General features: G+C 37.4%; 1 protein-coding gene across 6 annotated transcripts in view; it reads left to right on the top strand.

The window, feature by feature from the left end:
- FRYL (FRY like transcription coactivator) overlaps nucleotides 1-27,080 on the top strand; it is a 127,335-nt gene that overhangs the window by 60,952 nt on the left and 39,303 nt on the right. For all 6 annotated transcript variants that reach the window (XM_063310416.1, XM_063310413.1, XM_063310414.1 and 3 more), the window contains 23 exons: nucleotides 372-609; nucleotides 914-1,099; nucleotides 1,180-1,266; nucleotides 2,777-3,045; nucleotides 3,739-3,934; nucleotides 6,879-7,003; nucleotides 8,150-8,207; nucleotides 9,354-9,445; nucleotides 11,012-11,184; nucleotides 11,976-12,136; nucleotides 12,582-12,692; nucleotides 13,811-13,965; nucleotides 14,882-14,981; nucleotides 16,116-16,284; nucleotides 17,209-17,468; nucleotides 18,047-18,187; nucleotides 19,053-19,221; nucleotides 21,507-21,591; nucleotides 22,117-22,229; nucleotides 22,828-22,978; nucleotides 23,986-24,089; nucleotides 24,489-24,674; nucleotides 26,554-26,755. In XM_063310416.1, coding sequence (XP_063166486.1) covers nucleotides 372-609; nucleotides 914-1,099; nucleotides 1,180-1,266; nucleotides 2,777-3,045; nucleotides 3,739-3,934; nucleotides 6,879-7,003; nucleotides 8,150-8,207; nucleotides 9,354-9,445; nucleotides 11,012-11,184; nucleotides 11,976-12,136; nucleotides 12,582-12,692; nucleotides 13,811-13,965; nucleotides 14,882-14,981; nucleotides 16,116-16,284; nucleotides 17,209-17,468; nucleotides 18,047-18,187; nucleotides 19,053-19,221; nucleotides 21,507-21,591; nucleotides 22,117-22,229; nucleotides 22,828-22,978; nucleotides 23,986-24,089; nucleotides 24,489-24,674; nucleotides 26,554-26,755 — 3,531 coding nt within the window. The remainder of the gene's footprint in view (nucleotides 1-371; nucleotides 610-913; nucleotides 1,100-1,179; nucleotides 1,267-2,776; nucleotides 3,046-3,738; nucleotides 3,935-6,878; nucleotides 7,004-8,149; nucleotides 8,208-9,353; nucleotides 9,446-11,011; nucleotides 11,185-11,975; nucleotides 12,137-12,581; nucleotides 12,693-13,810; nucleotides 13,966-14,881; nucleotides 14,982-16,115; nucleotides 16,285-17,208; nucleotides 17,469-18,046; nucleotides 18,188-19,052; nucleotides 19,222-21,506; nucleotides 21,592-22,116; nucleotides 22,230-22,827; nucleotides 22,979-23,985; nucleotides 24,090-24,488; nucleotides 24,675-26,553; nucleotides 26,756-27,080) is intronic.

The raw sequence follows: 27,080 nt of genomic DNA, 5'->3' as shown, positions 1-27,080 counted from the left end.
ATCTGAGATGGCTGCAGGCAAATCAGTGGTTCCTATGCCACTGATACATGAAGTGTGTTTAATTCTAAAGTAATAAGGATGGATAGAACCCTAACTGAAATAGTGAAATGACAGGAGTTTATTCCAGGGAATAGAAGAGCTTAGGAAAAGAGTGATCTTATAATTTACTTCTGGTTTCTCAATTACAATTAAATAATTTGCAGTACTGTATCTGTACCAGGCCTCATTGTTTGATGTAAATAATCCAAAGGATTGCCAAATTACCACCTCAACCCTGTATGTTGCCTTTCATCTTCTTCCGACTTCACTCAATTTTCATAATAGATGTGCTAATTCTTCATTAGTTTCTAAACAAGAAATGTTCTCAACAGGCTGACAATTCACATGGATGAAGAACTGCGTGCACTGGCTTTCAATACTTTGCAAGCATTAATGCTGGATTTTCCAGATTGGCGGGAAGATGTTTTGTCAGGATTTGTTTATTTTATTGTCCGTGAAGTCACTGATGTTCATCCTACTCTTCTTGACAATGCAGTTAAGATGCTGGTGCAACTAATTAGTCAGTGGAAACAAGCAGTCCAAATACAAAACAAGAACCAAGAAACTCAGGTATAATTATAGCTTATGAATTTATGTGCTTTAATTGAGCAATGAATCCCTATTACTTATTAGGAACCAGAGTGTAGGCATTATGTTAGATATGTGAATATATGGATGATTGAGCTATGCATGTTGGCTGCATTCCTGACCTTTACCATGTTGGACAGTGAGATGAAAATATTGTCACATTTGTTTGTATGCAGGTAAAACTATCCATGTGATTGGCTTTTGTATGGTTCTATATATTTGGAAAGCATAAGTACAAATAAATAAATCCCATAGATTTTAGTAACTTCTGTTTTCCCCCTTTTAGCGTGGCATAGCCAATGGAACTGCTCCGACCCTCTCCCTGGAAAAGACCCCTTATTCAAGTGTGTTCCATGTGGTTGAAGGCTTTGCATTGGTTATCCTTTGTAGCACAAGATCTGCCACTAGAAGACTAGCTGTCAGTTGTCTTAAAGAAATAAGAGCTTTGTTCACTGTTTTAGACATGACTAAGGTAAGCAAATTGTTATGTATAGCTGTGTTTATCTTAATGCTGCCTTGACTTTGTCATGCATGAGATGTTTTTATTCTTAGGGTGATGATGAGTTGGCCATAGATGTAATGGACAGATTGAGTTCATCAATTCTTGAAAGTTTCATACATCTCACTGGTGCTGATCAGGTAAGATTCATTCTTTAGAATTCATGAAGAATAATGATTGATTGATTGATTGATTGATTGATTAACCTTTTGCTTTACTTAGTAGCTATAAGGCACATTATACATGTATAGAAAGCCTTGTACATGCTGAACTGAATGTTGAGCACAACTTCTTAAATCTCAAAATGTCTTTAAGCCTATCCTAAATACTTTAAATGTAATTACCACATTTACTCAATAAAAAATGACTCCCTCCCCCCATGATTATATGAATGGAGAGGGTTGTGTTCACTGAGAATAGTAGATGCTGTTAACAGTGACTGAATGGGTGGGAGGTGCAAATGGTTGCAGACATTGCTTCAAAAATGGAAATGGCAGGGCTCATCCTCATTCCTTTTTCTCTCTTCTTTCTTTCCCTGTTTAGTTGCCTCTTTCCTTCGCCTCATCAGTTTAGTTCACCACTTTCTCTTCATTTCCCTCCCAGTGCAGCTACCCATTCCCTTTCCCTGTCTCGACGTCCCGTTTTTTTCTTGTATTTTACTGTTTTCTTCTGGAAGGAGGAAAGTGTCTCTTTGATTCTGTGAGTAAGAGAGTGATTGCTATATGCACACGGGGAAATAATGTTATAAATGGTATCTTATTTTACAGGCAATTAATTTTAATCCGTAGCTATTAATTCAATTGATAGCAATTTATAGTATGTCTCCCACCTGCCTTTTTTAAGTGTAGGTTCAGGCACATTCATTCATATACAAGTATGACACTCACATATCTGGGAGGTATTATAGAAGTTGGCTGAGGTTGAAAAGGTGGATATTGCACTTGATTTTTATCTGTGTTAAATCCTATCCTTCCCTTCCCTTCCCTTCCCTTCCCTTCCCTTCCCTTCCCTTCCCTTTGAAAGGTGGTGGTGTTGAAATTGTCTTAAATTTAGTGTGGTCTTCCTTTCTGGTAGATAAAATAATCACTTTGAATAAGGGACAGTTGGGCAAATGAAATGGGGAATTTACTTTTCTTCAATCCTATCCCTAGTACTCACTTAAAATAATAAATACATCTTAATCTGTGCACTTACATGTGTCCTCACTATCAGAGATGTAATGATACCAATATATTAACTGTGTGAAATTAGGAAAAGGCTTCTAGCCTTTTCTTCTTTTCTTTGAAAATCCCTGTGTTCCTATTTCACCGCTGCTAATGCTTAGTATGTTTAGTAATGCTGCAAACATGATACTATACCATCATAAATTCTGACAAGAAAAGAGGGGACATTTGTGTTGGAGAGGGGAGTAGTAAAAGAGAAGTTTGTACATTGCTCTGTAAACCATGACCTGACTGAATTTACCTGAAAAGAAGACTCATTTTCATTTTTTTTTCCTAAATAAAGTACTCTGTTTTTGTTTTTCCAAATAAGTCATTTTCGTTTTGCAGCGGGAATGGCCTTAGTTTTTTATGTATGCCCATAGCTTCAGATACCAGTTTTAAAGCATTTCAGTGAGCTAAATGAATTTATTTTTGTTTCCATACACAGACTATGTTATTGTACTGTCCCAGTTCAATAGATTTACAAACATTAATTGACTGGAGCTCTTCTCCTATCAGCCACCAATTTGATGTCATCAGTCCATCACATATATGGATATTTGCACATGTGTCTCAGGGTCAGGACCCCTGGATTATTAGCCTTTCCAGTTTGATGAAACAGGAGAATCTTCCAAAGCACTGTCCCACTGCAGTGAGCTATGCTTGGATGTTTGCCTATACCAGACTCCAACTGTTGTCTCCACAGGTTGACATAAAGTAAGTCACCTTTTAATATAACAAAGTACTTTCACGCATATGGAAAAAAATTAGCAGGCTGGAGAAATGGTTTACATTTTAATTTGGTGAAAAATGTAGGACTGGCTTTTGAAAAAAATGGAGAATGCTGAAGCAAAATTATTTTTGCAGTACCATCAATTCATATTTTAATAATGTTTTTATAACATAGCTGAACTTAAATTACTAACTTTATATAATACAGGTAGTCCTCGTTTAGCAACCACAGTTGGGAACAGCAGCTCGGTCGTTAAATAAAGCAGTTGCTGAGTGAAACGGCAACTGTGCTTATGATCTTACTTCAGCTTTCCTTTGCTTTAGAGACCTGTAAAGGTCGTAAATGCGAGGATTGGTCGCAAAGTTACTTTTTGTCACCGCCGTAACTGCGAACTGTCACTAGAGGACTACCCATATTAGAATTTTCACAGGATTTGGAGAAACGATGATAAGCTACCCATGTTCTTCCCTTGCAATCTGAGGGATAGAAGTGATATTTTACAAATACAAAGGTTTTATTTAAAGGTTGATCCTAGGCCAGAGTAATTATTATAGTTGTATGCACATGAACTTCAGTTGTGATACCTTGCTTAAACAGTGAGTCTTGTTTAAACATAAATGTTTAATGCGTCATGAAATCTTCTCCCCCACCCTTTTCGTTTTTTTTTTCTTAAACAGCAGCCCTGTCAATGCCAAGAAAGTAAATACCGCCATCAGCAGTGATTCCTATATTGGGCTCTGGAGAAACTACCTGATCCTTTGTTGTAGTGCCGCAATGTCTGCACCATCTTCTGCCTCTGCAGGTTCTGTCAGATGTTCACCTCCTGAGACACTGGCGTCTACTCCAGATAGTGGCTATGGCATTGACTCAAAAGTATGTTCATCCAGTGCATTAAGCAGCTTATATTTCTTTTCTTCTTAAGCCGTTTGGATTTCTTTTCTGCTTGTTGAGCTGTTAGAAGGATATACGATTATTGTATTTCCTTCTCTTGTTCAGTGATTAAAAATGAAATTGAGAAACAGTGTTGGTTTATTTCTTTCCACAGCTTTTTTAAATCAAAAGACGTATTTGTCAGCACCGGAAAGCATAGATAGAGCTACAGCAGTTTGAAGCCCCAGTTTTTACCTTCCTTCATAGAAATAATGTATTATATGCTGTAGTTTTGCCTATAAAATGTTTGAATTTTCTCTTATCTGAAAATCCCATTTTTTTCATACTTATTTCATCTTATGAAATAAAAGAATCCCTAAGGCTTTGGTTTTAAGTTTGACTGTCAGTATAGCTAACACTTTTGTCAGTGAAGCTCCAGATTGTATTGGAAATGAATGAGCTACTGTTTGGATACACAAGCTCTTTGCCAAGGAAAAAGTCAGGGCTGAATCCAGTAAGCTCTGGTGAGTCATAAAGTTTCACTTGTGACCCAGCATGACGACGTGAACAGAATCAGTGAACATTGGTACCTTAGGACTGAAAAATTTAGCTTGCAACCATGGTTTGTTCCTAGTTTTCTGATTACAAATGCAGTTTAACCCAAATGAGATACAAGTAAGACCTTGTGGTTTCTTTGCAGTTGCTTGATTTATGCAGTTTGTTTTATCTATCCAAGACTCAGTTCACAGTTCACAGAAGTGCAGGGTAGGAACAGCTAAACAAGGAGAGAAATCAAGTCATAGTTAGAGAAGTTATTATCATTTTGCTCATTACCATGCAAAAAAAAAAAAAAAGGTTAAGGAAGTGGATGAGGGAACAGGAGTCAAAATAAATGTTTTGACAAGTTATTATTAGTCTCATTTTCTGAATCTGAAGTGCTCTGTCAGCAGTTTCAACTTCTATTGAAGGATTGCCCACATCAAGTATTTGAAAGAGTGGAGTAATTAAATTTCAGTCATTAAACAAAAAATTATTTTAGGAATGGTTTTATACTTCAAATGTACCTTTATGAGCAAAGCAAGTTAGACATCATCCATTTAATGACATAATAAAGTAACCATATAACTGTAACGAGCACTATAAAATAAGTGTTGTCTACATTTCAGTGTTCCTCAAATATTCTCTCTCCCTAGAAAGGGATTTTTTTCCACATTGCTTCAGAGTTTTATACTTTTAACCATGGTTTGTCTATAAATTTAGAAAAACTCTGATTTGTTGTCAGAACTGAGCCAAAGTATATATATATATATATTTTAAGTCTAATATTAATGTAGGAATATAAAATATTTTAGGAAATTATTTATAGCTGATGTACCTAAAATGATTAATTTCCCATGTGTGAATTACCAGACAAAATTGTGATACACAGATGAAGTTGTATCTGTTTCATAGATGAAACTGTGATGTCAGTTACTAGTTAGCCACAAAGACATCACAGATTTATTTTTAATATGACCAGAAATACTGTACTTACTCATAAAATAACAGGGAAAAGAATATAGGGGGAAATAGTATTTTTTTATTTATTTATACTGTACTAACAGGTGTGCTTGATGCTTCACAAAAAGCAGTTAAACAGATATGCCCCAAGAATTTACAGTGCATGATTTAGACATGGAGAAACTAGTGAGGGATAGAATGAACAAGAGAAGGACAGGAAGGGAAATAATGGAAGGTAAAATGTCTGCAAGTTGCATGAAGACTACTCAGAGCCCCCCCCCCCCCAAATGCAGAAACAGATCTCCAAACCAGGGATAATGAGAAGACTAGGAGTATAGTAATTTGTGAGCCTTCTATTGTTACAATCAGTGCAATTCATTTGGAAGTGCAACAGTTGCCCAAGGAGGATCCTAATAAGGCTAACTAGTCTGTTCTGTCTCCTTGACTTGTTTTGTGTGCCCTTAAGCACAAATAGGCAATGCAAACAGGAATTAGAGTGCATTTGAAATTATTTTCCAAGCCTCACCCAGCTCCCTCCCTTTGCTTGAGGCTAGATTTTAAGTGCATGAAAATCCTGCACCAATAGAGAGGGAAGATTGACATTCCTCCTAACATCCAGTCACTCTGTGTATGCAGTTTGCAGTTATGTTTAAGCTTAAAAGGGGTGCAGCATTAGGGCTTTATTAAGCCCTGTGAGGATCCTCTACACTTGTGGATTGGATTGAACATGTACCGGTGGATTCTAATCCTTTTCTAAGCTGTAAGCTAAAAGCAGTTTTCTGAAATAATTTTTAAAAATTGAATGAAAATCAAATAAACTCAGATTTCCACAATAAAAGTTGGTAAAAAATAAGCAGCAGTTGAAATCAATTAATTAAAAACTTGTATGTTATCTCATTAATGTAAAAAGTTGTGAATGGAGGTAGTATAGCTGGATGCAAAAAAAAAAAGATAAATTATTGGATTTCAGAATCCTCTTAACAGCTATTTAAGAAAAATATTTGAAGCTGAAGATTTTGGGGGAGCTATTACTGAAATGTTTTACAGCATCGTGATTCCATGTGCTTATTCATAAAATATGCATCAACTAACAAAGTCAGAATGTAATTTTTGGCTTATATCTATAAGTATATAATAATGCTTAGTTTTTGAAAGAAAAGAGTTTCCTCACTGGGCTTAATTGATTAATATGGTAAAAGGGAAAGCGTATAGCAAGATGTTAAAAGAATGAAAAAAGCAAACATTGGAAATACCAGATACATTTGTAAAATTCAAATAACTTGTGAAGGCTTGGTAGAGCACGGAACCTCTGTACTTGCAGGGATGCTTTATCACTCTTCCTCCTCCATGTCCTTAACTGCCTTTTCCTGAGCATCATTACTGTTCATCTTGACACCGGTTTTATTATGATACTGAGTAAACTTTGATGTCATATTTTTGTTTCCAGATAATTGGTGTACCATCCCCTTCATCCTTGTTTAAGCACATTGTTCCAATGATGCGCTCTGAGAGCATGGAAATTACAGAATCTCTTGTGCTGGGCCTTGGCAGAACTAGCCCAGGGGCTTTTAGGTAAACTTTTTAAAAGTATCTATTTTTGCTGCTCACTTGGAAGAAAATAAAGCACAACAATCCCATCTTTTTGTAAAACTGATCATGTTGTTTTGGCTAGTGTTAAATATTATGCAAATAAATAAAAAATAATAAAATGAGTGCAAAAGCCTATAGCTGACAGACGTTTTTGGGAACTGAGTCATTGCTTAGCAGTGCAGCCTCTTTTTGATCATGATACTTCTTGTTCAAGAATTACTCATTGTGAGAGTTTCTTTTCACATTGATAAAAAGATTGGCAGTTATAAAAACAGCCAGCAGATGCATAGTGTCCACTTTTATAAAGGAGATAAGTTTTCAACCCCTTTCATTGTAAGAATGGGAGAAAACAGTCTTGCTGCCATAAATTGCCTATGTAGAAGTAGTTCCTTTGAAAGGAAGGTACTTGCTGGAATTCCTGTGTGGTAACCTTAAACTTCTAGTTAATCCTTCTGGTAAATATTACTAGGCATAGTGCTGGGAGAATTGAGAAGAGGGAAGTCAAACATTTGTCCACCAGGAGATAGGCCCTGCTTGTGGAAGCTAGAGTAGGAAGCATCTGGTTCCCTTCATAGAGGAAGTCTGTCCAACTTCTATCCCCTGATGGGCTGCTCCAGGCTTTGTGTGGTATATTAAGGACTGCAAACCAAACTGAGTGGAGCGAGGGCATATCTTGAGGGGTGTTTCAGAAAATGGGTTCTTAAGGATCTGGAAGGCAAAAGGCAAGCACTGGCCACCACAAAATCCTACCACTTCGCCCCAGAATTGCAAAAAGATGTGCCAGGGGGTAGCCACTAAAGAAATGATGGGGTCTTAATTTTTAAAGTTATTTAAATATTCTTCTGCCATATATTCCTTATGAAAATGGAAAAAATATACTTTGGGGGAAGATTGAACATGTTCAGTTCTTTATTGGCAGAGATTCATAATGCCTGTTATATCCTATTCTTAGTAAATTCCACAACTGTACTTAAAATTTTACTTTTCTATAGTTATCATAAGTGGACTTAAATAAATGTATTAAGCTATGACCATGAGGTTGATATCTGAATATTTGTGCTTGTAATATTTAGAGATACAGTTATTGAATTTAAAGTATTACCAAGCTGATTTGTAATTATTACACAGGGAATTAATAGAAGAGTTGCATCCTATAATTAAAGAAGCACTTGAAAGAAGGCCAGAGGTAATGAATATTTTAAAAACTATGTTGAGCATCCAGTGACTGAATTTCTAATTTAAGTATTAAATAGAAGCCTTAAAACACAGATTTTACACAGTGGCCTTTGAAGTTGCAGCACATTTGAAGGGCCCCTGGTTGGGAAAGAGGGCATCTAGCAGGCATCAGCAGCTGGGTAACTCTGTTGGGGTTTGCAAGTTAAGCAGGATTGGGCCTGATCAGTGCTTTTGTGGAAGACCTGCAAGAATACCAAGGCTAGATTTGGAAGTTGAGAAAACATCCTGGAAGAAGGCACCAACGATCAATGTCAGTATTATTACCAAGGAAATAGCATGGATATGCCCATGAAATCAACAGGAGACCAGCTTAACTCAAAAGAAACTCAGTAACAGAGCATGCAGGGTTGGCGCACTCAAGAAAAAGATAAAGGCAGCAACTTGGTTGACCCAGACCTTGCTGTGGTTTGGTAGGTTTCAGTTTTTCACAGAAGGCTGGTAGAGTTGCCCAACGTTGATTTCCACCTTTTTGTTTCAATCTCATGCCTCAACTGTGCTGAGAATTACATGGTGGGGAATTTGCACCTTTGGTGATTTGGTACAGCAAGCTTCTGCTTTTTCTTTTTCACTGTTGATGAACCACACGTAAACCCAGTGTATTTTGACCTGTGAGAATTAACATTGGAAGTATAAATGGTTGTATTTTCACATTTATGTTGTCCAAGAAAAGAACTGCACAATATTTGTTTCTATGGTAGGATTAAATGTGTGGTCCTAAAAGAAGTCCTTTTCTGCATCAAGTTGAATTGTGTAGGATGTATATTTCCTATGCTGCCCTCTTTGCTAATGGTGTAATAAGTAAGACCTTTAGCTTGATAAAGATTAGTTACATTAAAACAATGACAGTCTAGCATCACATATAAATATATGCATGTCTAGTATTGTTCTGGCAGGAAAGAACACACGGTTTAGCTTTTGAAATTCCAATTTCTGCAAAAAATACCAGATTATCATTTTTCCAAAATAAAGCTTCATATTGTTTGCCTTTGCAGACAGATGGAAGTTAAATGCCAAAACTGACATATTTCTGTAATATACTGATATCTCAAGTATCAGCATAGCTTTATTATGCTGTTCTATTTATCTTCTTTAATAGAATATGAAACGACGCAGGCGTCGAGATATATTACGTGTACAGCTTGTACGAATATTTGAACTGCTGGCAGATGCTGGTGTCATTAGTCACAGGTAAGCATAATATTTAAGTGCAGTTGCAGAGAAGACTACCTTAAATGCTATGCTGATAATGCTCAAGAGGATCATAGGACTTTAATTATTTATTTGATTTATATCTCACCCTTCCTTCAGGGGCTCAAGACAGTGTAGACAATATACCCTCCTCCTGTTTTCTCCCCACAAATCCCCCCTGTAATGTAGGTTGAACTGAGACACACTGACTGGCCCAACGTCACCCAATAACCTGAGGGTGGTTTCCCTGATGTTAGTCCACTTAATCACAGTGGCTCTCATTCACTTGTGCGTTCTGTATAGTAGAAGAAATATATCTGAGTTAGAAGTGATCACAGATTATGGAGTAGTTCATCTGGTTAGTTCATCTAGCAGTGCTGCAATGACTCATATCAGAATAATTATGGAGACCTATATAGCCTGAGGGTTAACACTAACATGCCTATCTTGGTGTCCTACCATCAAAATTCCTCCCTACCTGTTGCTGCTATTTGCTGCTACAGTAATTGCCCCTCCTCCACAGGTGCTTTTATTTCAGGAATTGCTTTTGGATGGGAGATGAGATACTCATCAACTCTGATTGGTGATGGTCTGTTGCCCCTTTCAATCCTCCAAAGTGTAGTGCCCAAAATCTTTATTTGGCACTGCTTTATAAGAAGCGAAGGTGGGTGTATGGAAGCAGCTTGGCTTCCATACAAATCCCTAGTTTTCATCCAATAAGGCCATCTGAGGAGAAGCTTCATCCAGTGACTTCATCTGCTGCATCTGTTCTCCAGCAGATGGATGAGCTCAGATTCTGTTGGCATTTTGAATAATGGGCCCTTCTCTCATGAGTGGTACTACAGTAGAAAGGGAGGGAGATAAATGAACCCACAAAATATTTCTGCTATTTAGAAAATTCTTAAAATGTTAGTGATTAACAGTAGTTAATTTATTGATTCATAATTGTTCTGTGTTTTATTTTGGTTGAGTCTAATAAAGGCACCACACAGCTCTGGATTTTGGACATTTTTCCCCCACAGGCCAAAAGAGTTATAAAACATAATCTTCACCAAAACAAGACAGACATATTTTGAGCTATATACTAAAGCATGTTTGAACATCTTTTCATAGTACTAAGGGCTGCCTGCAGAAGAATAGCTACATACGATATCCAGTTTTAGCTGTAGAATAAGGGTGTCCAAAACGTTTCAAATTCAGAAAAGCAGTTTCAGCTGTACTGAAAGTGGCTCAGACTTGAAACAGGCCTGCTTGGAGATGTTCTTAACTCAAACCATTTCTGGTAAAGCTGAAGCAGTATCAGATACTTCTATCAAGGTCAGAACAGCTATTTTGAGTTTGAAGTGAATCGTTCAGGCTTGAAACATTTTAAACTCAAAACTTTTTGCACAGTAGTATTAAAGTTACTGCTACTATACTGTGGATTTCATGAGATTCATATGTTTGGCAATGCTAACATTTTTCTTCGCAAATCTGTCTAGTTTGCAATAATTTGGGAATCTTTTACATTACAGGGACCTGTATTCTTAAAAGTATATATTCAAATGCTTATCCTTTTGTTTATAGTGCAAGCGGTGGCCTTGACAATGAAACCCGTTCCCTAAACAATACTTTACTGGAGTATGTGGATCTTACCAGACAACTGCTAGAAGCAGAAAACGAAAAGGACTCTGACACACTGAAAGATATCCGTTGCCATTTTAGTGCCTTAGTGGCAAATATTATTCAGAACGTTCCAGGTATTCACACTATTTTCCCCCCTGATTCTTTGGTTGATATTTTCAAGCTCATCGCATCAAATGTGCAAATGTATTATTCTTTTAATTTGAAACTGCTGATACATTATGGATTGTATTTAAAACCTCTTAATTCCAGTCACTCTCAGCCCTAGGAAGGAGGCAATGGCAAACCACTTCTGAAAAACCTTGCCAAGAAAACTGCAGGGACTTGTCGAGGCAGTTGCCAGGAGTCAAAAACTGACTTGAAAGTGTGTGTGTGTGCGCGCATGTGCGCGCGCACACACACACAAATCCAGTTTAGCTTTCTTTAGATTCAGCAGCTAATAATAAGTTGTCAACTTCATTTGTTTTGTAATTTGTATCAACAAATCTGTGTATCAGTGGGATATTCTACAACCATGGTCTTTAGTCCAAAGTAGGCAGATCTCTTACTTGGTGAAAGGATCCCTCAAAACCAGCTTTTTTTGGAGTCATGACCCCTCTTCCCAGTTGTGCAATATGTTGGTAGTTTATCTCAGCAGATCCTGCATCTTTCACTATGACCTGAATGTGTTGATTTCCTGCACCAGAGGTGTCCTTTCACCTATGAGGGTCACCAAGATTGATCTGATTACAGATCAAGGTAATATACTGGGGGGACAAGTACTCACATAGATTCTGCTGAAGAAACCTCAGTATTAGGTTTGTCCATTTTTTAAAGAGTAAGGTGGGAGAGTGGTGTCTCTCTGATATTTTCATTTCATTTCATTTGATATAAAATGTTCCCTCTGTTATTCCCTGCTGTTGTGCAGTGCATCAGAGAAGAAGCGTCTTTCCACAGCAGAGCCTCCGTCACAGTCTGTTTATGTTGTTCAGTCACTGGGCAGGACCTTTCAGCATCATGTTTACTCCTTTGGACAGATACAGTGACAGAAATATGCAAATAAACAGACATCAGTACTGTGCATTAAAGGTAATAAGCTGTCACTTGCTTAGCCTTAATTTCAGAATTTTGTTTTACAGTAACCTATGGTTATACAAGTTGTCTGCAGTGATCATAACTCATCTGTAGTGGTTGCCAAATAATCAGACAGTAATTGCGCAAAATAGAATCCATTACTGCTCCAGATAATTATGATCCTTGGTAAATAGTATAAATAGTCATAATTTACACACAACAAAATAATGTTAATTTTTCTTAGTACTTGGGGAATGAAGTAATAAATACTTACACATATTTATTTATTGTATAAATATGATATAAATACAATGCTTTATACAATAAATGTATAAAGTTTTATATATGTAGTGATAAATAAACAATAAAATATTTATATCCAACAGAAATTATATTATTTCTTTTATTTAAGTAATACCATAGTCCAGCTTGCCTGATGTTTTCATCTATTTTTTTTAAGGCAATGTCTGCAGTACTTTGTTGTGGCCCGGTTGCAGATAACGTAGGGCTCTCACCAGATGGCTATCTATACAAGTGGCTTGATAATATTTTGGATTCCCAGGATAAGAAGGTATTGTGTACAGTATCAGTAACACTTAAAATTTCTGTTTGTAGTCAGATAATCTGGGGGTTAAATGTAGAGAAACTGAGAAAAAGGTAACTCCCAATATACTAAAAATAATTAAAATCAATGCAGGTAGTCCTCAGCTTACAACAACAATTGGGGCCAGAATTTCCATCGTAAGTCAAGTCACCACATGACCAGACCCGATTTTATGACCATTTTTTACAGCAGCAGTTAAGCAAATCCAGCTTCCCCAATGGGCGTTTTTGCTGGAAAATGGCAAAAAACATTGCAAAATGTGACTGCGGGATGCTGTGACTGGTCGTAAATGTGAGCAGGTTGCCAAGCACCTGAAATGCAATCATGTGACCATAGGGAAGGTGTGACGTTTTGCAATGCTCAGACGTGCTTTACAGGCCATAAAGCACCCATTCCGAGTCTGTTGTAACTTTGGACCATAGTTGAACGAGCGGTCGTAAATTGAGGACTGCCTGTACAGCTAATCTTAACAGGACGAGAGATCTGACTCTCTGGTTTGGATTTTTTTTTAATGTAATATAATGACTGAGTTCAGTAAGAACATAAATTATTCAGCCTATCTCAAGGTTAGATCAATTTTTTTGACCTACAGGCTGCACTTCTGTCAGGAGGTGGCAAGTAAGCATGCTGGTGATTTGATGTTCCCAGAGAGGGCAAGGCCAACATTTCTGTATTTCTATTCATTTCGATTCATTTTACAACCCCATTTTCCGATTTGGGAGGCTCTGACGTAATTTGAGGTCCTAAATTGCAATCCATTTTGCTCCTTAATTTCCAGAACAGGAAAAATTTGGCTGATTTTGGGATATTTGGGCCTCTTACAATGGTCAACTCCCCTCCCATTAAAAAAGTTCAAAATTTTGCTTCTGGCTTCCTGGGAAGCTCTAGGGGCTGCAAATGCAGTGCTGGAGGTTATGTATGGCCCATAGGTCTCCTCCCCTATTTAATAATAAATAGCTTTTTTGTGGGAATTAAATAGATCAAGCCTTTTCTCTTTATGTATACTCAGGTATTTGTTACTAGAAACAAAGAATGTACATCTCAGCAACAGGGTAGAACTTGAATTTTCTGTTGTATTTGTTTAGGTGCATCAGCTTGGCTGTGAAGCCGTTATGTTGCTTTTGGAGCTCAACCCTGACCAGAGTAACCTCATGTATTGGGCCGTAGATCGTTGCTATACCGGCTCTAAGCGTGTAGCAGCTGGATGTTTTAAAGCCATAGCCAGTGTATTCCAAAACAGGTATTAGAGGAAGAGTTTTGAATGGGTAATGGGATCAATTGAAGTCGCACTTGTATGTGCCATGGAAGTACGGCTCCCAAAATTTTACTGATCATCAATTCTAACCAGCACAGCTAATGGTTTGGAAAATAGCCGTTCAATCTGTGGGCAGCTTCAGATTCTCCCCACCAACCCACATGCATAATTGGGTTAGTGGCAGGATAAGCATGTCATAAAACACCATGATCTATTCTGCTCTGGGAGAGATGGCGAGTAAATTATCCTGCTCAGCTGTTTTGTGTGGATATTGTGGCAATACAAAAGAGGAGTGCTTCTAAAGCTCTGCCTAATCAGCCCTCTGAGGAACAGTTCAGAATGAAAGCAGCTGTTTCATTCTGCCATGAATTGTGCAACTCATTGGCAGAATCTTGACAGCTACAAAACATCCTCCTCAGTGCTGATTTCTTGTAGTGTGCAGTCATGCTCATGCCCACTGCACACTGCCTAATCAATGGGGAAGGATAGTCCTGTTATTCCCCTGGTACAAGGATTCATGGGATATCCTGGAGAAACTGGGGGATGATCGTGCATTCCCCCAAATTCTAGCTTTGAACCCAGTTGATATGATTGTGTGGTGCCATAGTCACTGATAAGGAGATATACTTTGATTATGGCTACTATATCTGTTGTGCAAAGAGAATTTTCTGTATCTTTTTGCTATCTATTAAATGGTGAGCTGGAATTTTTGTAGCCTTAGATGAGTTTTGTAATTAACTAGATTAAATGCATTGCGTGAACAGAGCTAATCAGACTATTGAAAATAGAGCTGCTTCTGAGTAGCTTTAAACCTGAGTAGGATTACATTGCACATTTTCTAAAGTATTTAAGTTATTCTGTTTTAAACCGCTTAGTTATTAATACTTCCTTTTCTTCGTAGGGATTACCAGTGTGATACTGTTACTCTTCTCAATCTTATATTATTTAAAGCAGCTGATTCTTCTAGAGCTATCTATGAAGTTGCTATGCAGCTCTTGCAGGTTGGTATTAAAAGGTTTTTATCAATAACATTTTTTTTTTGGTTTGAGGCTTTTAAATTTAAATACTGTTTTAAAAGATTTCGGGTAAAAATTAATATTTAAGATGTTGCTATATTACTGCAATTAATTTCAGGAAAGTTTCCACAGATTTGTCCAGTGGAAACAGTTTTTTTCTCCACGGCCTTCAGGGTATTTTATTTGGGCTGTGTGTAAGGGATAAAATATAATAGATAGCCTTGCAGAAACTTAAAAATTGAAAACCCACAGAAGTGTACATTTTCCTTTTGGTGAGGGGTTGGTCAAGAGACAAAACTTTGACAAAAACTGGCAGGGTCCAGGAAGCGAGCCTTTTCTGCAGTGGCCCCCGCCCTTTGGAACATCTTGCCCTTGGAGGTGAGACAGGCCCCTTCGCTCCTGACCTTCAGGAAGGCCCTGAAGACTTGGCTCTGCCTTCTCGCTTGGGGCGGGAAGTTGAGTAGCCATTCTTGGGGGTGGCTTGTGCCTTAGAGCCCCTCCCACTGGATTGGCATCTCAGAGCCACTGGATTTTATATTTATTTACATTGTATTTTATATTGGTAATTTATTTATTTTATCGGATTTTAGTGTTTATTGTTGTGGTATGAATTTTATTGTAAACCGCCCAGAGTCCCTCTTGGGGGAGATGGGTGGTAACAAAATTTGAATAATTAATAAATAAATAAATAAATAAATAAAACAGATGTATCTGCAAGGTTTAAAGCACGTAGTTTTTTAAATTCTTCCCCAAAGCCTACCCTAACCCCCCCAAAAAGTCTCAATGGTTCCATCTTTTCCTCAGCCATGTCCCATGCAACCTCCAGGGTGGTCAGATAGAGGAAGTGTCAACTACAAATTTCCTATCCCAGTGTTTCTCAACCTCAGCTGGCTGGGGGATTCTGGGAGTTGAAGTCCACTCATCTTAAAGTTGCTGAGGTTGAGAAATACTAGCCTATCCTAATCTTGGGCTGTCTTAGACGTAGATGTTTTAAGCAACAGTAGAAAAAAAGTGATAAATAACATATAGTTGACATTTTCTGTTTCTCTATGATTCCATAGTTTGATGCTGTCCAGTAATCTGAATTTACTGAATATATTTACATTTTTTGTCTGCTAGATCCTAGAGCCCAAGATGTTTCGCTACGCTCATAAACTGGAGGTTCAGAGAACTGATGGAATATTGAGTCAGCCTTCACCTTTGCCACATTTATATTCTGTGTCCTATTATCAACTCTCAGAAGAATTAGCAAGAACATACCCAGAATTAACTCTTGCAATATTTTCAGGTATATTGTTTCTTAATAATTCTTTGATAGTTCTTATTGAACTATCAAAACAAAAATCCATTGATTTTTCAAGTTTTTTCTCTAAACACTAGTCTATCCTGTATCTGTTCCTCTTAACATTAAGTAGTATGGTGTTCGTCAGTTTCATATAAACTCTACTTATTATGTTCCATAATCATCATAATCCACCTTATGAACAAGCATTGTACATGTATGCACAGCTTTTATGTTCCTTTGTTAGTCCACTTATCAGCAATTAACCATATTTTGCCTTTTCATTTAAGTGTGAAGTTACACTTGTCAGGTTAAGAACAAAGTAGGGTCCTAAATAATCTTCAATTTAATAATACTGTCTTGTTCTAAAGCAATTATTTTGTAGTTATTCCTCTCAGTGCATGATTAGCTGGACTCCTATCCGTGTGGATTCAAACTGAGGCAACATTGATCATGCTTGATGATCTTTGCCAGGCTCAGGATGGGAGAAGTGCATCTGCTCTGGCCCTCCTTGATCTCTTAGTGGCTTTTGATCCCATCAGTCATGGCACTCTCCTGGATCAGTTCAAGGGATTGGGAGTAAGAGGCACAGTGTTGGAGTAGTTCTCTTTTCTCTGGGGCCATTTTCAGTAGGAATTGATGGTGGGGAGAAATCAAGCTATAGACTGACTTTCCAAGCGAAAAGACACTATGTATCAGAACTTGAATGTACTTCCTCCCTTCCACCATCCTTCTAACCTTTTTACCCTGTAATGGAAGACCCTACTGCCTTTTCACACTCTGAGAATAGTTAACTTTATTTGGGAAAGGGCCTTCGTTTCACATTGAAGCAGTAGTTATTTCAGGAAGACAAAAAGCTGAAATAGCTGCCAGATAAATTAGTTTTCTAAGAATACATATATTTTCTTACCTTCAAATTATTAAACACAGAGGTAAGCCAGAGAATTCAAACAGCACATCCTTCTGGAAGGCAGGTGATGCTTCACTATTTGCTGCCATGGATGAATAATATTGAATTAATGGATGTGAAACCATTACCCACAATTCGACGGCAAGATGAAGATGAAGAGGATCTCCTGAAAGACAGAGAATTGATGGTGAACAGCAGGCGCTGGCTGAGAGGCGAAGGTTGGGGATCACCCCAGGCGACTGTTCTGGTTTTAAACAACCTAATGTATATGACAGCAAAGGTAAATTGAATCAAGGGTTGGGCATTTGATGGATTATTTGGACAATTCTGTTGTTCCCTCAATTTGTCACTACAGGATTGCTAATAAACTGTATTTTCTGAGAATAGAAAGACAGAATGAAAAGAGAAAACAAAGTATATTAAAGCTGCAATAACTGGGAAAAGGTGGTTAGTATTGCAGCCAGCGTGGGCTGCGTTTTTAAACAAACTAGGGAGAAAATCCCACTGAGCACTATGAAGCTGCCTTCTGCATAAAATACATTTATTTATTTATTTATTTATTTATTTATTATCCCACCTTTTTATTATTTTTATAAATAACTCTGCATAAAATACATTTGTTTGTTTACTATTCCGCCTTTTTATTATTTTTATAAATAACTCAAGGCGGGAAACATACCTAATAGTCCTTACTCCTCCTATTTTCCCCCACAACAACAACCTTGTAAGGTGAATTGGGCTAAGAGAGAGTGACTGGCCCAAGGTCATGCTCAGTGACTGGCTCAAGGTCATTATATATCTCTTTGAGCACTTAATTTTTAATGGAGAAATAATTTATATCTTAACTTTATTTTCTAGTATGGTGATGAAGTGGCTTGGTCAGAGATTGAAAACGTTTGGATTACTCTAGCAGACAGTTGGCCAAAGAATCTGAAAATAATCCTGCATTTTTTAATCAGCATTTGTGGAGTAAATAGTGAACCCAGCCTTTTGCCTTATGTAAGTTACACGGAGGTTGTTTTCCTATTCCTCACTGTTGTAAGATGGGCAACTATATATATTTTATTTAAGAGTCACTTTTTCCCTGACCATATTACTAGTTGTAGTTGTCTGTGCTGCAAGCAGAGTCAGAAGGAAAATAGAATAATGGGTAGTTCGGGGTGGGCAGAGAATATATGGGATAAAATTACAGTTCTACCCCAGAATACATCCTGGGCCAATTTCTTCTCTGTTTAGCCTTACTTTGTGCATTGCATAGCAGTTGGAATATTTGTCTGAGAAATAAGCATTTATAGGGAAAGATATAAACAAGAAAAATATTTCTAAGCAAAAGTAATTCCATGTCAGGAAATATTTAGGAAATGTCATGCACTTTTAAGCTGAAATGCAGAGTTTGACTTCAATTACTCTGTTAAAAACAGGTTATTCTGGGTTAATAAACATGTTATTTTTAGCAGGAGTTTATGTACAAAACATTTCTAAAAGTTATATAATGAATTTACCTTATGTAAAAGGAATCTATTAAGTCATTTCCCCAAATTCTGATCCATTATGTACTGAAGTACAAGACAACAGAATTCCATATGATCAAACATTTCAGATAGTGAAATATTAAGCCCTTAAATATGCAACTGGGGTTTATTTAAAATACCTTGGTCTTCCTTTTCTACCAAATGCAGCTTCAAAAATAATGAAACATGGTTAGTTATAAGGTAATTTAAGAGCTGGTTTTGTAATTTGTCTGCTAATGGAAAATTCAATCATTAGCTAAATTTACTGTTTTTTTAAATTGTTATACACAAGTCATTTTTCTACTATATTTAATGGTGTTCTTAATGATTTGTATTTGCTCTTTGAATGGCAGGTGAAGAAGGTAATTGTTTACTTGGGTAGAGATAAAACCATGCAGCTTTTGGAAGAGCTGGTGAGCGAACTGCAGCTTACCGATCCAGTTAGTTCTGGAGTGACCCATATGGATAATCCACCATATTACCGTATCACTTCTAGTTACAAAATCCCTTCTGTCACCTCAGGTGAGACAATTACATGAAACTGTTTCTAACGGATCAGAGGTATTTATTTCACTGTTGGATAGCATCCAGGGTTGCACAACTGTTTGGATCCAAAACAGAATCGATACTTCAGAGTGGGCTTGGGTGTACTCTCTGCACCTTCCAGCACCTTGCTAAAAGAAGCAGTGCCTTTTTCTGGGTTTGCCCCTCAAAATTTAGAAATCAGCCTGTTGAGCTGACAGCCACTTGGCTGCAGATGTGCTTGGCTAGCTAGATGATCCAAAAAGGAATGCTGTATGTACTTCTACTGATTGATATTTCTAAATTTTGAAGAGATCATGCTGGCCACTGCAAGGCTTTCCTTCCACAGTATGCTTTACTTAGAACAGTTGATGGATCCTGTTTATTACAAACTTCTTCGTTTTTTTTATGTCATGTGACATAGAAGAGATAATTTAAGAAAAATGAAGCTCATTTGCATGGTTAGAACTAATTGAAGGGCTGTCTGAATCTTGAGACTATCATTTTTCTTCTGCATTTTATATAAATTTGTGGCATATGGTTTTTAGTGGCCTGGTATGGCTGCTGATGTGCTGGTGTGAGTCAGCAAGTGGGGAGAGAAAAGGGGAGAAGAAACTCAATTCTGGCCTTGAAGGGCTGCTATGCTGTCACAAGGGCTGATGAGCTGACCTGGTTGCTAGCCAGAGCTGTGGTAGGGAGATGTTGAGACAGCAGTCCCCTTGGTCCAGCCTGGTATGTAGGTGTTGGGGACTGGAGTCCAGGGGGACACCTGAAGAATTGATGCTTTCGAACTGTGGTGCTGGAGAAGAATCTTAAGAGTCCCTTGGACTGCAAGGAGGTCAAATCAGTCAGTCCTAAAGGAAATCAACCCTGACTGTTCATTGGAAGGACAGATACTGAAGCTGAAGCTGAAATACTTTATCTAATATCTATAATAATATCTAATACGAAGAGAGGACTCACTAGAAAAGACCCTGATGCTAGGAAAGACTGAAGACCAAAGGAGAAGGGGGCGGCAGAGGATGAAATGGTTAGATAGCATCACCGATGCAATGAACATGAATTTGAGTAAACTCCGGGGGACAGTGGAGGACAGGAAAGCCTGGCATGCTATGGTCCATGGGGTCACAAAAAGTTGGACACAACGGCTGAACAACAACAACAAAATTCTGCCAGTCTGATCCAAAATTGGAGAGAGAGGAGAGGAGAGAAACTGCAAAACGGAGTGGCTGGGGAGTAAAGTTACAGGACTGTGTGGAGCAGTTGTCGGTTCCTGGTGGAAGAAGAAGAAAAGTCTACAGGTGGCTTCCCTGGAGAAAAGGAAGTCCCAGAGATACATCTTCACCCAAGATAGGAAGGAAGGATTTGGCTGTCGTTTGTGAAGCCCTGGTCTCTGGGGAAGGGGTAGGCAGGAGACCCTGAGAGAGGTTCTTCCCTCAGCAGAGGAGGAGATGATCTGCTGAGTGGATCCAGGAGAAGCACGAGAAGCACGCAAGAAGTGATCCAGCACATTCCTTTACTTTCACTCTCTTGATAAGCCCAGAAATGGGAGAGAGATGGAGTGAAGGGGGAGGAAGTAAAGCAATTAGCAGGGGAGCTGGAGGGGAATAGTCTCTGGGAGAGAGATTTAGGAGTAATCCTGACACTGGGATTGTGTTGTAAATACCCCTTGTAAATAGCTTCACTGTAAATAGTAAAAAAAAAAAAGGCATAAAAGCCTCCACTGTCTTGTTTATCTGTGTCAATTGCCAGCCTGTCAAACCAAAATACACCTTCTGTTCAAAATCACCCTGGTCACTCTGTGACAGAATTCATTCTGTAACTTTGTATTTGCACAAAGCTTGTTGAGTAGAGCTCGTAGGGAGATCATAATATGAAGAAAGATGAAAGAAAGCAGGTCACAAGCATCACAGAAATCTGTTTAGCTGGGTTTGTCCCTTCACGGGACCATTATCACCCACTGCCCAGTGGATTGTTCTTTGAAAAAATGGGTAGGGAGCCAGGGAGACATCAGTCAACTCAGGAGTCGGTTAAGTAGAAACCTCACTTGTTCTCCCCAGCCATCACACACTGCCTTGTGAAATTATTTTAGAACTTATTTATTTATTATACTTCTATTTAGAATTCTTTATAATACTTCTAAGTTACTTTGGGAGGATTGTTGCCCTGCAGAACGTGGTGGTGGTGGTGATTATGATGATTTAGTAGGTTTTAAATAGCTTTCAGGAATTATGTCTCACAGTTTTTAATGCAGTCATTGTAAATATACCACTCTTAATTTCCAGGAACTACTTCCAGTAGCAATACAATGGTGGCACCCACAGATGGTAATCACAACAATAAGCTTACAAAAGATAGTATTGATGAAAGGTAAGAAGGACTTACTGAGATTTGGAATACTGGTTGTTTTCGTAAATAAAACCTTCATAGGTCAAATTAATAAGGTTTAAACTAATAATTGATTAAATGTTGGCTATAGTATACTATAATATCTGATAATAACTCTGTATATATTTGTTTTATGAATGCCAGCCTGAATGCCAGCCTGTCAAACCATGAGGGATCCTGCACCTCAGAGGTTTACAGTTCTGGCCCCTCTTTGATACTGTTAGTTTTCCACCCTCTTTTGGACTCTGGGTTCTAGTTATTCTCAGGACCATTCTGGACAGGAAGGATGCAGAAGGTACACTTCTCGGGGTTCTTCCAGTCTGACTTCTAGGATGCTTGTGTTTTCCTAGTACATTTGTCTGCGGTTTAAGCTGAATGTTTTTTATAAAGTAAAGGGCACTTAAATAATTATATAATGGTGCATTCCATTAGATAAATATATACCGTCGCTACATGGAAAAAGGAACACCGTCTTTGGTAACACTAGTACTATGTTTATTCCTTTAGCTACATCCATCTAGATATCTACAGTGGACTGAACAGTAATCTGAATCGCCAGCATCACAGGCTAGAGTCTCGGTATAGCAGCAGTTCAGGAGGCTCATATGAAGAAGAAAAAAGTAATTCTATCTTTTATTTTCTTTTAACAATGCAAGTTTTAACATTCAGTTACATGCATGAATTTTGTTAACTGGTAAACTTTGTAGAAGAATCCATGATCTTTACCTGTTGTGGCAATGAAAGTTATGTTAATTCAGGTGAAAAGCCATCTGCTTAATTGTTTTATTTTTCTTTCTGTGATGGGGGACACTAGTGTGGTAGTGGCAAAGAGTAGTATAATTGTATACCATATTATAAAGTATCTTCCTTCTATGACTCTTTCAAAATTTGAGCTACCACTTACTCTAAGAAAGGTGTCAAGGATGTAGCAATCACCTCCACATGTTATTACTTGATTTTTGGAAGTGATAGTTGTAGTACTTTTTTCTTTGTTCAACTCAACCTTGCATTAGACTTTGATGCATATTGCATTCAGGAATATGAAGATAATGTTTTTATGTAGTGAACCCTGAACACACCCAAAACAAGTTTTGGAATACAAGACAATGTTAGTAAGCATGAGAAATATGGAAAAAACAGCATGCATATTTGAAAACAATGTATTTCAACTAATACACAATTGAAATACCTGACTCAAGATATTAATACTTTTGATAGGTGAGTCAATGCCATTGTATTCAAGCTGGCGACTTAAAGTGATGGAACACAATGAAGGAGAGCCATTACCTTTTCCACCTTCAGGGGGTTGTTGGTCGCCATTGGTGGATTATTTGCCTGAGACATCATCTCCAGGCATGTCTCTTCATAGGTAAGCAATATAAACTAGACATCCCCAAATTCCTCTTAATATGAAGTGTAACTAAAAAAGATTGTAGTCCAGTACTTTCCTTTCAGGAAAAGAAAATAGGAAATTAAGAGATTGTGTCTTCCTTCTAAGGAATATATAAGATTTATAGGAAGATGGGACTCACCCTGCTTCTAGATTATTCTTGTTTTTTGAGAGTAGAATTTTCATTCTACTCTCAAAGACAGAAACCTTTTAAAAAAAATGTTTTGGTAATTTCCATAGATCCTAATGTGTTTTTCCATCCTTTTTCAATTGAGAAAGTATTAGCTGATCTAGGCTATATAAACACTGAAAGTTGTGCCTCCTGTATCTTTAGATACAAATTACTTATTTTCCTTGCTTATTGCCTTCCTACAGCAGCCTCTTCATCTCGATCATGCTGTGCAGGGCAGCCAAAAGGGCAGAGATGGAAGCAGGGAGATAGGCAGGTGGGGAGGAGTTGGTGGAGGCAGTTTGCACAGGGCAGGAGAAGTGTGAGGTCCTCGCCTAATGACCATGTGGTCCTTGCCTAACAACTGCAACCAGGACTGCTGTTGCTAAGCGGCACAGTCACGTGATGTTTCACTTAAGGACTGCTTCACTTAGCGATGGAAATTCCAGTCTCAGTGTTGTAACCTGAGGACTACCTGTATAAACCTTGCTTAATAGTTCTTTATGCTCTGTGCTGTGCTGGCATTAAACAACCATATTTCTTTGCTGGGACAATTAATATTTATTTCCTAAGTGAGAAGCAGATCTTTTTTGCTATAGTCACAGTAATATGTATCTTAAATACCTTAAAATATCACTGATACCATCTTTAACATTTTTGTCAATCTGTCCTGAAAGAACCAAATTTGTTTTGAGTGGTAGCAATTCTAACATAAATAATTATGTAACTATGATACTGCATTTTTAAAGTATATTTTGTAGTAATCAACTCTGCTGACCCCCATTAACATAACTGGTACTCCTCCTCTGGTTTTTAGGTGTAACATAGCTGTGATTCTGTTGACTGACCTAATAATTGACCACAGTGTAAAGGTAGACTGGGGACACTACTTGCATCTCTTGCTTCATGCCATTTTTATAGGTAATAATATTTTTTATTAAAATTGGGAAGCACTGTTAGTTACCACATTGTTTTATGGTCTTGTATGTTTAATGTTTAGTGCCAAAGGGATGACTTGATCGTTTTAAAATAAACCCAACTTGGAGAATAAGTGATACCCAAATTTTCAACCAGTATAGCAATGGCCCAGAAGACTTAAATTCCAGGAAGAACAATGGTTTTTATATTAAATAAAAATAAAAATACCATAGCAAGTAATGAAAAATAATTATGTACGAATCCTTATCTCTTGAGTGTATTACAACAATAAATAGTGAATGGAACCAGGCATGGTCCTTTTAAGTGAAGTTTTAATTCAGTAGCAACAGTAACATACAGGTACATCATTTGACTATACTCAATCTAATTTCTTGGATGTAGGGCTTGATCATCACCATCCGGAAGTATATGAACACTGTAAACGCCTCCTGTTGCATTTATTGATAGTGATGGGCTCTAACAGTAGCGTCCAGTCTGTGGCTTCTATCCTTCTCAGGAACAGGGAGTTTAATGAACCCCGGGTGCTCACTGTCAAACAAATAGCACACTTGGACTGCATCTTCACAGGTATCTTCAATCTTCTAATTAATACACAAGGTAAACTGGCGGCGGGGAGCAGTTTGTTTAACATTGAAGAAATTAAAGACTTAACATGTACTGTATTCATTATTTATTTAACAAATTCATATAGTTTCATTATTTCGTTACATATTTCACTATATAATGAAAATAAAACTTAAAGCTCTTTCACAGTCATATGGTAGAAATTCTGTGCTCTTGAATAGGTAACTGATAAAAAGCTACATTAATTAATACCTCCTTAATATTTTTGTAACAAACCTGACCAAGGATAGTCAGCCTACCAGAGCTAAGAACCTAAGACATTTACTGTAATAAAAATATATAAGAATCATTACTTTGATTATCTAGAAATCTCCTAAACATTATTTTATTTTATTTTTTATTTCAACCAGGATTTAGAGATCTACAAAGATGAATTAATAGTATGTTTAACCTTTATTTTTGAAGAACAGACTATACCTATGCTGTATTGCAGACTTCTCTGTTCCAAAAACTTTTTACAGTGTGGTGTGGGAATTGGCTAATGGAAGTTGTTTGCAGAATTTTTAAATCCCAGTTCCAATATATATTTCCTCTAGACAATTTTTTTTCATATTTTATTTGTAGTAATGAATCCAGAGTCAGTTTTTCATACATAGTTTTGCAAACCTTGATTACAGTTTTCCCTATACGTGAATATAGGAAGGGATGCAGTGGGCTCATTTATTGTTCAGCTGGACATTTCTTGATGATTTCATTTTACAATCTTTGTTTGGTACATGGACACTTTAGTATTACTTTCAGCAGATGGCAGCACCTCTCTATAAAATGTAATCATGTAGAATGATTAATCATGTAGAAATGTTCATTTTTGTTGTTAACCATCTGTATTAAGTTAGACTGATCTTAAAACTTTTTATTTTCTGAAGACACTTAGATTTATTTGGGATAGCTGTACACAGAGAACCAGATTGGGTTTCTTCCATAGAATGGTAGTTGTAGGGAGGTATGAAACACTCTAAACTTAAAATATTCCAAGTTTGAAATAGCAGTTTTCTTAGCATGGAGCAGTTCCTGGTGAAAATGTGTATTAGGACTAAGTTGACATTCAGAACACACAATTTCAGAGATTGGGAACTACTTCGAGCGTAAGAAAAACACAGCTGCTTGCTTAAGTTTACTGCTGTTTTAAAATTCTTTAATATGGGAAGTTAAAGTTGATGCCTTTATGCTCCTGGTGCTAGGTTCTCTTTTTTCAGGCAGTTTACTAAATGGAAAGTATGCACTGGGCACAAACATACTAAAAACAGACTCTTGTAGTCAATACTGCTCTGCATATACTGTCTGGCAAGAAATTATCGAAGAGAGTACAGTAGCTTGAAGTTTGATTCACCATGACTCCATCATTACCATACTTATGAGAATGATTGTGCTTTTTGCATGTTCAAAAGAATAAATCAATTGAATAATCTGGAATTCTGGGGGGAAATATAAATTCTTACTATGGGTTTCTATTTTTCATATCTGAGTGGACATGCTCTCTATGATCACAATTTGTTTGGTCATTGCTTAGGATAACAGTTTCCAACCTTTCTATTAATGTGAGCTACTTCTGAGTAATGAGAAATATCCCCTCCCTCCCCCCAACTATATTGAGTATGGATGGTTTGGAAAGAAAATGATCAAGTGGGTCTCCTTCAGTAATATCATGACATCACTGGCTATCCCTCCTGTGCTTCCACTCAGAGCAAAAAGACAAAGTGCAGATTGCAGGCCAACACTGGGCTAAAAAGATGAAGTATAAAGAAATCCGAATATCTTCTGGAAGTTTTAGAAAGTCAGTATGAAGATTTTAAGAGTGGTAATTATGTCTTTCTGCAACTAGGTGTTAATGATTTTATACCAGATCACCAGCCCTCTCCAATGACAGACTCAGGACTTAGTTCAAGTTCTACCTCTTCTAGCATCAGTTTAGGAAATACCAGCGCTGCCATTTCTCAGATGCAAAGCACCATCCTCAATGAAGTTGACATTTCAGGAGAACAAGATGAAAAAATGAAGTCACTTATGGAGTTCATTACTTCAAGGTAACATTTAAATGATTGCTTTTACTAAACTGTATAGAAATGCATATATTTTCAAAAATTTGCTAAATTCTTGCATGAAGATTTCATAACTTCTTGCATGAAGATTGCATAAATGTGAAATGTTCAGCATTACTGAGCTTTTGGTACCATGGAAAAGACACCTGACTTGGTAAATTTTAGGGGTAAACATTTATGCTGGAATCAGGGTGAAGCTAGGGTTAGCCTTACAAATATCTTATGAGATAGCCTTACAGTTCTGTTAAGAATGGATTGCCCCACTGGGTAAATTTTAGGAGTAAAAACTTACCTTCCAAGTAGGATGAAG

The sequence above is a fragment of the Candoia aspera genome, chromosome 8, assembly GCF_035149785.1.
Source record: "Candoia aspera isolate rCanAsp1 chromosome 8, rCanAsp1.hap2, whole genome shotgun sequence".
In the NCBI taxonomy this organism is placed as follows: Eukaryota; Metazoa; Chordata; class Lepidosauria; order Squamata; family Boidae; genus Candoia; species Candoia aspera.
Note: the sequence above shows the minus strand (reverse complement) of the source record. Positions and strands in the feature narration are given on the sequence as shown.